The 13,836-nt window shown below is 40.6% G+C and overlaps 2 protein-coding genes across 7 annotated transcripts in view; one reads left to right on the top strand and one right to left on the bottom strand.

The window, feature by feature from the left end:
* Positions 1 to 1,329: 1,329 nt before the first annotated feature.
* Positions 1,330 to 6,373, bottom strand: LOC116359945 (uncharacterized). Of its 3 annotated transcripts, none has more exons than XR_004206826.1 (6): positions 6,059 to 6,373; positions 5,924 to 5,949; positions 5,792 to 5,814; positions 4,561 to 4,708; positions 4,195 to 4,340; positions 1,330 to 2,428 (listed from the first exon to the last, which is right to left on the bottom strand). XR_004206826.1 is itself a non-coding variant. In XM_031814103.1 (6 exons), exons 2-6 carry the CDS (start codon positions 5,933 to 5,935, stop codon positions 1,796 to 1,798), a joined length of 987 nt encoding a protein of 328 aa, XP_031669963.1. In that variant the 5' UTR covers positions 5,936 to 5,949; positions 6,059 to 6,232; the 3' UTR covers positions 1,330 to 1,795. The 3 variants fall into 3 exon arrangements, 2 of the variants coding, with proteins under 2 accessions (XP_031669963.1, XP_031669964.1); XM_031814103.1 differs by having other exon boundaries at positions 4,195 to 4,365; positions 6,059 to 6,232; XM_031814104.1 differs by having other exon boundaries at positions 4,195 to 4,365; positions 6,168 to 6,208.
* Positions 4,649 to 13,836, top strand: part of LOC109884190 (arf-GAP with dual PH domain-containing protein 1) — a 35,228-nt gene continuing 26,040 nt past the window's right edge. The window contains exon 1 of one of the 4 annotated variants that reach the window (XM_031814099.1): positions 4,649 to 4,844. Coding sequence is in view for 1 of the 4 variants with exons in the window: in XM_031814097.1 (XP_031669957.1) it covers positions 11,431 to 11,521 (91 nt within the window). In the remaining 3 variants the exon portion in view is untranslated. Of the gene's footprint in view, positions 4,845 to 10,765; positions 10,938 to 11,083; positions 11,522 to 11,573; positions 11,705 to 13,836 lie in introns of those variants that run through there. The other 3 variants (XM_031814100.1, XM_031814097.1, XM_031814098.1) reach the window with 3 other exon arrangements.

Raw genomic sequence — 13,836 nt, forward strand, 5'->3', positions numbered from 1 at the left:
ACCTTTAGGTGGGAGAACATTTACATAACAAACACAGCCTTTTATCACTCATCTCTGTGCTTTTTATTATTTTACCACTGTTTTACTGCTAGTGTTTAACTGTAGGACGTGAGGCTTGTTGCTCTGAGGTTTCGTTTCTCCAGCAGACTGGAGAGAACATGAGGGTGTTGCCAGTTGTTATCGCTGTGCTGTAGAGTGCCGACTACAAAGCCTTAGCCTAAACCTTCCGCTTTATGGTTGAGGCATCTCAGAAAATCTAGATATAACACAAAACATTTATCTGATTAGACTAACTATGTTTCAAATACATTAACTGGTGGCCTAATGGACACAATAACATCACATTTAAGATGAGTCTAACTGGTTCAATCTTCTCTCTTGTTTGCTTCAATATAATATATCTGAAATGTCCTCTTATAACCAAAAACATCTCTACTTGATGTTAATATTGTCTATTTATTTGTTCCACAGTGCTCAATAACTATTAGGTAAACATGAATACAGTCATCGTCGAATATGCTGAAAATGTGTGATACAAAACTGCCCTTGAGTTTCTGTCTGACACGCCTTTGTAATTTTCCTCTCAACAGGTTGAGTCATGCATGTGTGTACTTCTCTGGGAAAGGTAGTCAGATGACAAAACACCCTGGTGCTCCGCTGATGCCCTGAGTGCCTCCCGACTGATGCATTATGTTGTAACTATTACTAATGTATTACTGACTAAACAGCATTCTCTCTCTTACAAAAGGTGAAGGGTATAATATTATTCCTTGATGTGCATGGTGTCATCACTGATACAAAGACATCATGGGATTTTGTTATTGCTTTATCATTATCTTTACTTTGAACAACATTTGAAATATTAAAATGCATTTATCCTGTTCAAAATCTGGAAACGTACAAACTGGACCAGTGACAGAAGAGGTGTTCTTGATTGTGTTAGGTTGGCCTTTCAAAACCGGTTTAAGGTTAACTAACATCAGATCAAAACATTCCACATTTCCTGTTTTGTTGTGGAAACAGTAGGAGTACTCTACAATTATTTTTTTTTGCTGTTAGGGATCAACTCACACTGACATTTTATCTTGGCCCTCCATTCTTCACTTGTAAAGATGACCACTTAAACTTACAATAAATAAATGAGTGAGCAGTGAGTCCTCTCTGTTACAGCATGCCTGTAATGCATCACCCAAGTAGGTGTTACTGGTGGTGGGAGTTTGAGTTCGCCCCAAAACCGGTTATATTTCACTTTGAGATCAAATGTATTTTGCCAGAGAGATCTGGTCCAAGTTATAGCAGAAAACTGTAAGGAAACTAAAACATCCAACCAACTTTTAACAATTCTCATTTATTGATGGATTCAAAATATTTACAAGATAAGTTTGTGTCATAAAGTAACACAATGTTAGATATTCATCGTGCTGTCTGTTTTAGTCCACTCTTTTAGCTGGGGTTTCACTGAATACATTCAAACAAGTTCAGTGTCACACCATTTCTGCAGTTTCCTGTCACATCAGAAATGTGTTCATTTTAATTCCATTCATTTTCCACTGTGACACAAAGCACATGGCAGACTATTTGACAAGGGACAAAGTTGATAGCTTATTACAATTAAACATCCCCCAAAATAAATAGATAAAAAGTAAACAACCAAACACAAAGACCAAACCAAAAAGTAAAACAACTGTATTCCCAAGGTGGCTGCTTTCTATGTCTGTTATTAGTGGTAATAATTGTATTGTTTGTCCGAGCTGTAATTCACAACTCTGAATGACAGAAACCATTTACTTGTGCATTATGACTCTGGCACAGTTGCCATAGACTGTTCCAAAGCTTTTTTTGCCTTTTCTCTAAGACCTTTCAGGTTTTCCCCTATGTAGTCGATTCTCTCAATCATTTTGCTCTGGACATCCTCATCTTTGAAAATAAGGTTACTCAGGCACTCCGTTTCGGCACAGTTTCCATAGGGAAAGTCATTTTTGTCCGTCTCAGGGTTTGGGAGAGAGAAAAGATCCCCACAGTTCTTGCACGGCCTTCGGTCTTCATAACAATTGGTCTGGTGATTCCTGTAGAATGCTCTGCATTTTACGGTGCCAGGGAAGCTGATACCGTTTCCCTGATCATCATGTCTGAATGACAACACTGCATAAGACACATAGTCATGCCACACGTTTAGACATGACTGATTGATCATAATTTTCTTTGCTCTCTCCCCTCTGCAGGACAGGGATGCTCCATAGTACTTCACTGGTCTGAGGGCTCCAGGGGTTTCGTTGTAGCACAAAGCTATGACAGTAGCCTCCAGAGTGTAGTAGTTTGTGTAGTTACTCTCGCCTTTTATTTTGGGGGGCAATTGCAATGCTTCCAGGAAACTTAGAAGATTTTCTTGTATTTTATCTTCGTCCTCATGACCACAAATCCTGACAGCCTGAAAACAAACAAAGTGAAACATGCAATATTCTACAAATTATAAGCTACATGGACAATACATGTTTTATATAATGTGTTTTATTGTCATTTTTTATTGCTATAATTTTTTATGTGGAAATTGGTCAAGGACAAAAGCTTCAGGTTAAATACAGTTGAAGTCGGAGGTTTACATACACCTTAGCCAAATACATTTAAACTCAGTTCACAATTCCTGACATTTAATCCTGGTAAAAATTCCCTGTCTTAGGTCAGTTAGGATCACCACTTTATTTTAAGAATGTGAAATGTCAGAGTAATAGTAAAGAGGATGATTTATTTCAGCTTTATTTCTTTCATCACATTCCCAGTGGGTCAGAAGTTTACATACTCAATTAGTATTTGGTAGCATTGCCTTTAAATTGTTTAACTTGGGTCAAACGTTTCGGATAGCCTTCACAAGCTTTCCCACAATATGTTGGGTGAATTTTGGCCCATTCCTCCTGACAGAGCTGGTGTAACTGAGTCAGGTTTGTAGGCCTCCTTGCTCGCACACCTTTTTTCAGTTCTGCCCACAAATTTTCTATGAGATTAAGGTCAGAGCTTTGTGATGGCTACTCCAATACCTTGACTTTGTTGTCTTTAAGCCATTTGACCACAACTTCGGAAGCAAGATTGTGGTCATTGTCCATTTGGAAGACCCATTTGCAACCAAGCTTTAACTTCCTGACCGATGTCTTGAGATGTTGCTTCAATATATCCACATAATTTTCTTTCCTCATGATGCCAGTCCCAGTCCCTCCTGCAGCAAAGCACCCACACAACATGATGCTGCCACCCCCGTGCTTCACGGTTGGGATGGTGTTCTTCTTGCAAGCCTCCCCCTTTTTCCTCCAAACATAACGATGGTCATTATGGCCAAAACGTTCTATTTTTATTTTATCAGACCAGAGGACATTTCTCCAAAAAGTACGATCTTTGTCCCCATGTGCAGTTGCAAACCATAGTCTGGCTTTTTTATGCCGGTTTTGGAGCAGTGGCTTCTTCCTTGCTGAGCGGCCTTTCAGGTTATGTCAATATTGGACTCATTTTACTGTGGATATAGATACTTTTCTACCTGTTTCCTCCAGCATCTTCACAAGGTCCTTTGCTGTTGTTCTGGGATTGATTTCCACTTTTCGCACCAAAGAACTTTCATCTCTAGGAGTCAGAACGCATCTCCTTCCTGAGCAGTATGATGGCTGCGTGGTCCCATGGTGTTTATACTTGCGTACTATTGTTTGTACAAATGAACGTGGTACCTTCAGGCATTTGGAAATTGCTCCCAAGGATGAACCAGACCTGTGGAGGTCTCAACATTTTTTTCGGAGGTCTTGGCTGATTTCTTTTGATTTTCCCATGATGTCAAGCAAAGAGGCACTGAGTTTGAAGGTAGGCCTTGAAATACATCCACAGGTAAACTTCTGAAGCCATGACATAATTTTCTGGAATTTTCCAAGCTGTTTAAAGGCACAGTCAACTTAGTGTGTAAACTTCTGATGTCAGAATGTAAACTTCTGACCCACTGGAATTGTGATACAGTGAATTATAAGTTAAATAATCTGTCTGTAAACAATGTTTGGAACAATTACTTGTGTCATGCACACAGTAGATGTCCTAACCGACTTGCCAAAACTATAGTTTGTTAACAACAAATTTATGGAGTGGTTGAAAAACAAGTTTTAATGAATCCAACCTAAGTGTATGTAAACTTCCGACTTCAACTGTACATTCCATTTACACACTTACCAAAGTCAGAAGAATGGAAAATGGAGTCTGACAGGGTGGAGACATGTAATTGTGGAATGCCATTTTAAATTTTGTTTGTAATTCGTCCTTCACCGCTTGAGACTCAAAGAAGGCATTTGGAAGAAGACGGTCCTCATGAATGTGACCTAAGAAAAAGATGCTGTGAAGCAACTTTTAACAGACATTAATAATTAATAACATAATTAATGAACAATGTATAACATAACAAGATCAATTAATAATGGTTTGTTCTGAAAACAATTAATTTGTAACCTGATGAAATGTATAGTAAACCAAAAATGTGCTAAATGTGTGAGAATGTATTTTAGGCGTTTGATTAGTGTATTTAAATTAGGCGATGTGTACCTTTTCCACGTAATCTTCTATTCTGTCAACTCCCACCCACAGGGGACTTTTCCAAAACTTTATAACCTGTCCAATAAATGCTGTTCCTGATGACTTTAAGCTTTCTTCATTTATTTTCCTCCGTTTCAGACATGTAGCTGTTGTTTTCCTTAAAAGTGGTATTGTAAAGTTTAATAAAGAAAACGTACAGTAAGTAATGATTGTATTTTAAATGCTGTTCAAACCCAATTCAAGCAGCCCTACTCCGTTTGAGCTGTTATCCCATTTCCCCTCATAATGAGAAGGTAAGTTGTGTTTCTTTATTTTACACCGTCTTCTTTGTTCTCTTCAGCACACAAATTGGCATCGTTTGTTATAGTTAAGCAATTTAACAACTCTGATCAACTACGACACTAGGTAATTAACAATTGAACTTTATTACAATAATTTGAAAAACAGCTTAACACAAATGAAATACTAAATTCTACAGCACAATAACGTAAAAAATGTGCTTTTTACCCTGGAAATAAATCTGAATGTTAACTACTTCTGAACACCTTAAAGGGATTGTTCAGCGTAATTACATGTTTAGATAGTTTGTTTTCTTAGCTTGAATGCAATATGTGAATAAGAACTAATGGTAATCCACAATTTGGTTTCAATTAACTTTCAAGTGACAGTTGGCACTACTTTCAAGTCAACCTCTCATGGGTATCAACTACCATGCTAGTCGATACCCATAGACTTCCAGTTGGCGAAACAACCTCTAACTTCCTTCATACTAGATGGACACAGAGACATAAACACTATATCTCCAAGTTCATCTGACTCTGGGGAAGTAGATAAAGGGCCTCATTGCCAAAATGCCTAATATCCCATTAAATCATGCCATAATCATTGCAAAATAATGTAAAACCAAGTCATTGAGTGACAATCAATTTAAGAGATGATCTGGACATGACATTTAAAACATACTGAAAGGGGTAAAGGGAGGTATTTTATTTTTTGGTCCTAAAATACTTAGCATTAACATTAGTTGTAACTGGCTAGTTAATCAAATAAAAGTGTAGATTGCAGTCTGCCTTTGTCCATAGACTGCTTTCAAGATAAGGAAACACATTTGCTCAACTAACTATTTTAATAATATCTACAATTATCTCACAAATGCAAAAATCATAGCATATATGTATAGATGTATATATTAGTCTATATTTATCTTGCACTATCATAAGTGATCACAATTGACACTAACCTTTTTGTAGGTGGTACCTGCCTCTGTAAATAGAAAAATGAATCTTTAACAACTTAATGTAATGTTAACATGGTATTAATAGTAATATTAAGATGATTCATATTGTGATTTGTATTATTGATTTCTACTTACGGAGCTGCTCATGATTGCCGTGGGTGCTGAAACCAAGCAAATTAATGACTGGGAGTTAAAATGTTTTAGGGCGGGGCACAGAAAAGAAGAGAAGGAAGAAGTAACATCCATACAGATTTTAACATGTTAACTTACTCAGCTGCAGTTATGTTTTTCTGTTGGATATTAAATCGATAGGCAAAATGACATTTTGACGTGGATCCGGAAAGCTAGTAGCTATTTTGTGCATGTTACGCCTTCATACCTTAGTGCAGTGCTCACTGACAAGTAGTATCTGGGTTATTGTTGTCTGGGTTATTACAGTAACCCAGACACGTCACAGGGCTATAAAGCTGAAACATGCCCTTACAACTATGGTAGTGAGAGGAAGTCGAGTCGTGCATGGGAGAGGAGGGAAGTAGGTGAAACTGGGCCCACATTCTGATAATATTCTCATCGATGAAGCATCTGATCTCAATATTTTTTTCTGTTCCCAAAAATATAATTTTATTTAAAAAAATGGTGTGAGGTCCAAAAAGGTGGTTTGGTGCCTGAGGGAAACACCATACCATAGAGGGTTACCAGTATGTGCAACCAGAGGGAAAAAACTATAGACCACCTTTACTACACACACAGAGACATCTACAAAGCTCTCACTTGCCCTCCATTTGGCAAATCTGACCATAATTATATCCTCCTGATTCCTGCTTACAAGCAAAAACTAAAGCAGGAAGCACCAGTGACTCGGTCAATAAAAAAGTGGTCAGCTACAGGACTGTTTAATTGCACAGACTGGAATATGTTCCGGGATTCTTCCGATGGCAATGAGGAGTACATCACATCAGTCATTGGCTTCATCAATAACTGCATCGATGATGTCGTCCCCATAGTGACTGTACGTACATGTAATGGATGTGAAACGGCTAGCATAGTTAGCGGTGGTGCGCGCTAAATAGCGTTTCAATCGGTGACGTCACTTGCTCTGAGACCTTGAAGTAGTAGTTCCCCTTGCTCTGCAAGGGCCGCGGCTTTTGTGGAGCGATGGGTAACGATGCTTCATGGGTGTCAGTTGTTGATGTGTGCAGAGGGTCCCTGGTTCACGCCGGTTCCTGGGCGAGGGGACGGTCTAAAGTTGTACTGTTACATACATACCCCAACCAGAAGCCATGATTTTACAGGTAACATCCACACTGAGCTAAAGTGTAGAGCTGCTGCTTTCAAGGAGCAGAACTCTCAATCCGGAAGCTTCTAAGAAATCCTGCTATGCCCTCCGACGAACCATCAAACAGGCAAAGCGTCAATACTGGACTGAGATTGAATCGTACTACACCGGCTCCAACGCTCTTCGGATGTGGCAGGGCTTGCAAACTATTACAGACTACACAGGGAAACACAGTCGCAAGCTGCCCAGTGACACGAGCCTACCAGATGAGCTAAATGTTCGCATAGAGGCAAGAAACACTGAAACATGCATGAGAGCATCAGCAGTTCCGGACGACTGTGTGATCAAGCTCTCTGTAGCCTACGTGAGTAAGACCTTTAAACAGGTCAACATTCACAAGGCCGCTGGGCCAGATGGATTACCAGAACGTGTACTCCGAGCATGCGCTGACCAACTGGCAAGTGTCTTCACTGACATTTTCAACCTTTCCCTGATTGAGTCTGTCATACCAACATGTTTCAAGCAGACCACCATAGTCCCCGTGCCCAAGAACACTAAGGTAACCTGCCTAAATGACTACAGTGCTTTGAAAGGCTGGTCATGGCTGGTCATCAACACCATTATCCCAGAAACCCTGGACACCCTCCAATTTGCATACCGCCCCAGCAGATCCACAGATGATGCAATATCTATTGCAGTCCACACTGCCCTTTCCCACCTGGACAAAAGGAACACCTATGTGAGAATGCTATTCATTGACTACAGCTCAGCATTCAACACCATAGTGCCCTCAAAGCTCATCACTAAGCTAAGGACCCTGGGACTAAACACCTCCCTCTGCAACTGGATCCTAGACTTCCTGACTGGCCGCCCCCAGATGATAAGGGTAGGTAACAACACATCCACCACTCTGATCTTCAACACTGGGGCCTCTCAGGGGTGCGTGCTCAGTCCGCCAAGTCTAGGTCCAAAAAGCTTCCAGAATTAGATTGCCAGTCTCATCTCACCTACTGGTACAGGGCTCATATTGAATTTGGAGAGATACCAAGTGGAGAAGATACTGCCATCTGCTGGTGTAAAATTAAAACACAGAGCAGTACAGAGCTGATGAAACTGGGTTTATTCTTAAATAAGAACTGAACAAAAGAAAACAGAGCAAATGTAACGAAGAGGGGAGGAGCCTACCTGGATTTGTCCAATAAACTCGTTTGTGTTTTCCTTTAGGAGGAACGTTTTGCAACAGAATCGGCATAATGATTACATCCCTAATGTCCCTGGTGCAAGGTTTACTGATGGCTGCTGGTTAATGTTGCCCCTGATATTGTTTTCATAAACTGCTTGTAATTCATATTTTTATTCACACACGTGGTTAGTCGCTTTGACTTTGCAACTTGGCCAGATAGTGTCGACCCTTCCTTCTGTCGAAAATAGCAATATTATTCATTTACAAACAAAGTACTTTAATAAAAATGTAATAATAATTTCAGTGGATTCTGTAAGTCTATATGCCACCCTAAGTTTATTGGCTAGCTAGACACACATGCTGTGATGGAATAGGTTAGGTAGTTTAGTTATAAGTTGCATGACACTACACTACCACTTCCACAATCAATCGCCAGGTGGCAGCACCAACTGGTCAGGTGCTGTGCTCTGCCAGGAATCCTTGATTGTGCACATGTGCAGGTGATCAATCAGTGTGCCAGTTCTCAGAGCTGTGAGGCTGCTGGAGTTTGAGGTACATGTGGGCCTTTGGTTTTGGATTGAATGTTTTGGTTTTGGGCCTTTTGTAGTACATTTTTTGTGTGGTGCCCAAAATTATTGGATCCTTTGATAAAGATGAGCAAAAAATACTGTATAAAAACAAATACAAATACTGAGCTATATTGTATGCTCAAAACAAAAACATTTTATATTAACAAATTCTCAGAGAAAGAGATTTTGTAAAACAAATCTCAAAAGGATAGCAATGATTGGATCCCCTGTTTTCAATACTCCAGCACCCTCGCCATGCTAGGATAACAACATTGAGCCTTTTTCTAGAATGTTTTATGAGATTGAAGAACAAATCGGGAGGGATCTTAGACCATTCCTCCATTCAGAATCGTTAACAGATCCTTGATATCATTTGTCTGTACTTTGTCTGCACTCTTCAATTCAGACCACAGGTTTTCAATGAGGTTCAAGTCCGGAGACTGAGATGTCTATTGCAAAATGTAGATTTTATGGTCAGTTAACTATTTCCTTTGTGGATTTTGATGTGTGCTTGGGGTTATTGTCTTGCTGGAAGATCTACTTGCGGCCAAGTTTCAGGCTTCTGGCAGAGTATACAGTACAACAGGTATAGACCTTACAGTGAAATGTGAAATGTTTACTTACAAGCCCTAACCAACAGTAATTTTTTAAATAAAAAAATAGGTATTAGGTGAACAATAGACAAGTAAAGAAATACAAAAACAGTCAAATGACAGTGAAAATAACAGTAGCGAGGCTATATACAGGTGGTACCGGTACAGACTCAATGTGTGGGGGCACCGGTTAGTCGGGCTAATTGAGGTAATATGTACATATAGGTATTGTTAAAGTGACTATGCATAGATGATAAACAGAGAGCAGCATCAGCATAAAAGAGGTGGGTGGAGGTTGGAGGGTGGCGGGACACAATGCAGATAGTCCAGGTAGCCAATGTGTGGGGGCACCGGTTAGTCGGGCTAATTGAGGTAATATGTACATGAATGTATAGTTAAAGTGACTATGCATAGATGAGAAAGAGAGAGTAGCAGCAGTGTAAAAGAGGAGTTGGGGGGGTGGCGGGACACAATGCAAATAGTCCGGGTAGCCATTTGATTACCTGTTCAGGAGTCTTATGGCTTGGGGGTAAAAGCTGTTCAGAAGCCTTTTGGACCTAGACTTGGCGCTCTGGTACCGCCTGCAGTAGCAGAGAGAACAGTCTATGACTGGGGTGGCTGGGGTCTTTGACAATTGCGCAGTAAAACTCTTGAGGATGACCAGAAAGAGCCATCTTCGTACTGCCATTTTAGTGTTCTGTGGATCCATGGTTGGTCTACATTTGTATATTTTATTTTTTAATAGAAAAATCAAGTTACATTGCTACATCAAACATGTTTTTAAAATGTATTTAACTAGGCAAGTCAGTTAAGAACAAATTCTTATTTTCAATGACAGCCTAGGAACAGTGGGTTAACTGCCTGTTCAGGGGCAGAACGACAATTTGTACCTTGTCAGCTCAGGGGTTTGAACTTGCAACGCTCTAACCACTAGGCTACCCTGCCGCCCCATGTCTAACAAAACAAAACACAGGTATTAACAAGAAAATACTCAGACATACAAACAATACAAGAAAACACAGATATGATCAATATCCACAAATGTGGATATCATAGAATTACATGGCTACATCTCATGTAAAATTTTAAAGTGCACTTCCTTAACTTAGTTTGTTATACAATATTTGTAAGGCCTTAACCATTCATTTTTCCAGACAATGTCAGGAATAAGCATGTTCCAGAAAAATGTTCCTCTCGGAAAAGGTCAATTTAGGTCTATATTCTCTTGAAATTAAGATGTCACTGAAATGGCTGGAGCCGGTGAGTTGTCAAGAGAGCGGGAATAAAACGCAAGATGCAGCTCTACCGCCCTCTAGTGTTCAATATTCTTCATCTGAAGGAAAGGTGGAGGGAGCGGAACCATAAATAATGTAGTACACGTGCAGTATGTGACTGATGCTCCACTCCACGCTCCAAGTGATGTGAATGGGCACCTACTGATTCTTCTTTTTCTACCGAATATACATTTTAGTCAGTTGGTTGCACAAATTCCATTATACTTTTCAGCGGACTAAACATTCCAGAACAGGTAAATGCCCGTTTTTGCTAACATGACATTTCAACCAGCTTAAGCTACAGATAATCAATAAAGTTATCGATTAAGATGAAGTAAAACGGAAGGGAAATTATTTGTATTGGAAAATGTTTTCAGGAACTGAATGTCCGCTTGAGGCCTCACTTTTGAGAGAGAGTGAGCGAGCGAGAAAGAGAGAGAGAAAGGGAGATAGAGAACACTGGTGTATAGAGAGCAGGAACTGGGAGTAAGAGTAGGGTGGAATTCACACGGAATATTCAGCTGTACATTTCGTTGGATATATATGTTTTCATAATTATTGCGACGTGGACACTGTTTCTCTTGTCTCAGATGTGATCGTGTTTCCATCACATCACTGCCCCCGGTGTCCAGTGAGTGACAACTACAGTGGATATTATTTAACTCCGCCAGAACAGCCGTCAGTAAGCCTTCACTTTCGAGGTTTTGGAGTCGATCAATTAATTTAATTGGAAAATACATTCCCAACATGGCTACGGATCAAGAAAATAATAAACAGCGTATGATAAAGCTGTTGGAGAGACCGGGGAACGGGAGCTGTGTGGATTGCGGAGCTGCAGGTACAGTCTAGGCTACTATGGCCGCATCAATGTCTCAAGTATGTCCGGTCAGGTGGCGCGCGCGATCCTCCAGACAGGTATAGGCTATGAACAAGGTCGTTGCGTTTCATCACGCAAGCAGCGCTACACTCTCGCATTAGACAATGGATAGTTAATCACAGACCATATACCATCAAGTTGCGGGTAGGTCAATATAGGAATAATCTGTCTTGATGGTGTACATGTGCTTTGATTTGGGTGATTGGAGACTCTAGCAAATGCCATACAAGTCAAGGCTCGAAGTCAAATAGTGATATTTATTTTCAGCGTAGTAATTCATATGTCCAATGAATAGCAACTGCCTGGGTTTTGAAAAGACTTAAGAGGATCCAGTCAACATAAAATCTACTGTTTTCCATCATTAAATCATTTAACTCTCCTTATGGATCATTTAGATTCCTCAGGAAGTCTGGCTGCCTCCTTCTTCCGTATCAAGTGTTTCTTGGGAGAATGTAAGAGGACCTGCAATGTGTTTTGTTTGAGATGGCTGCCTCGCTTCTAGTCCCACAAGCATTTCGCTACACTAGCAATAACATCTGCTCACCACGTGTATGTGATCAATACAATTGGATTTGATAAGCAAATTTGGAATATAGCTTCCAGTTCTTACAAGATGTCAGTGATATGAAAGGACGAGACACAGTACGTCATACTTAACTGTAAAGTGCATTTTAATCTTTTTCATGGGCCTCATCAGGTAGTAGAACACTGTAATCTTTTAAATCCTGCAAATTCCACCTGCTATTTCATAAGGCCAATGCCAAGAGACACTAATATTTCATCAGGAGTGCTGTGCTATCAATGATGCGGATCAGAGGGCCAGTTTAGCCCGTGGAGCCAGTCTGCTCTGCATGGAGACATAGATACTCCAGGGTTGTGTTCATTAGGCACCAAATGGAAGAAAAACAGACTGAAACGGGGACAGATTGCCTGGAATTGTCCAATAAGAAGCTCAATTTATTTTTGCTCCGTTGCATAATGTAAAACATTTTTTTGTTACATGCCCTAGTGAGCATAACCCAAGGCTGAGTGCTGAGCACACCCACACGTTCCCATGGTGACTCACCTATGAGCTCATCTCTGGTGCCGAGGTCACAGAGTTCACAGTTATGTCTTGTCCTGCTTGGCTTTTGAAAGAAATACAGTATCTACAAGGTAGAATTGATTCAGATGTTTCTCTGCTAGTAGCAGTATCTGGTCAGTATAGGGACTGTGAAGGCCTCTTGGGTTGTATCTCTCTGCTAGTAGCAGTATCTGGTCAGTATAGGGACTGTGAAGGGCTCTTGGGTTGTATCTCTCTGCTAGTAGCAGTATCTGGTCAGTATAGGGACTGTGAAGGCCTCTTGGGTTGTATCTCTCTGCTAGTAGCAGTATCTGGTCAGTATAGGGACTGTGAAGGCCTCTTGGGTTGTATCTCTCTGCTAGTAGCAGTATCTGGTCAGTATAGGGACTGTGAAGGCCTCTTGGGTTGTATCTCTCTGCTAGTAGCAGTATCTGGTCAGTATAGGGACTGTGAAGGCCTCTTGGGTTGTATCTCTCTGCTAGTAGCAGTATCTGGTCAGTATAGGGGTTGTATCTCTCTGCTAGTAGCAGTATCTGGTCAGTATAGGGACTGTGAAGGCCTCTTGGGTTGTATCTCTCTGCTAGTAGCAGTATCTGGTCAGTATAGGGACTGTGAAGGCCTCTTGGGTTGTATCTCTCTGCTAGTAGCAGTATCTGGTCAGTATAGGGACTGTGAAGGCCTCTTGGGTTGTATCTCTCTGCTAGTAGCAGTATCTGGTCAGTATAGGGACTGTGAAGGCCTCTTGGGTTGTATCTCTCTGCTAGTAGCAGTATCTGGTCAGTACAGGGACTGTGAAGGCCTCTTGGGTTGTATCTCTCTGCTAGTAGCAGTATCTGGTCAGTATAGGGACTGTGAAGGCCTCTTGGGTTGTATCTCTCTGCTAGTAGCAGTATCTGGTCAGTATAGGGACTGTGAAGGCCTCTTGGGTTGTATCTCTCTGCTAGTAGCAGTATCTGGTCAGTACAGGGACTGTGAAGGCCTCTTGGGTTGTATCTCTTCTTTATTCATTTAATTCTTCCATTGTTTTGGGTGGTTGGGATCAGGGATGATGTCAGTGTTATTTTTACTAGATTTTAAACAAAAGATACAACAGATAGCTTCTCATTTGGAAATGCTGGGACACATGAGAAAGTGTCAGTCACCCATTGTTGGCTAAGTAAATGTCTCTCTAAACAGCCTATGTGTATTTCGTTAAAGCTGTTAGTATGAGCAA

Source organism: Oncorhynchus kisutch, unplaced genomic scaffold, assembly GCF_002021735.2.
Source record: "Oncorhynchus kisutch isolate 150728-3 unplaced genomic scaffold, Okis_V2 Okis06b-Okis10b_hom, whole genome shotgun sequence".
NCBI classification, from domain to species: Eukaryota; Metazoa; Chordata; class Actinopteri; order Salmoniformes; family Salmonidae; genus Oncorhynchus; species Oncorhynchus kisutch.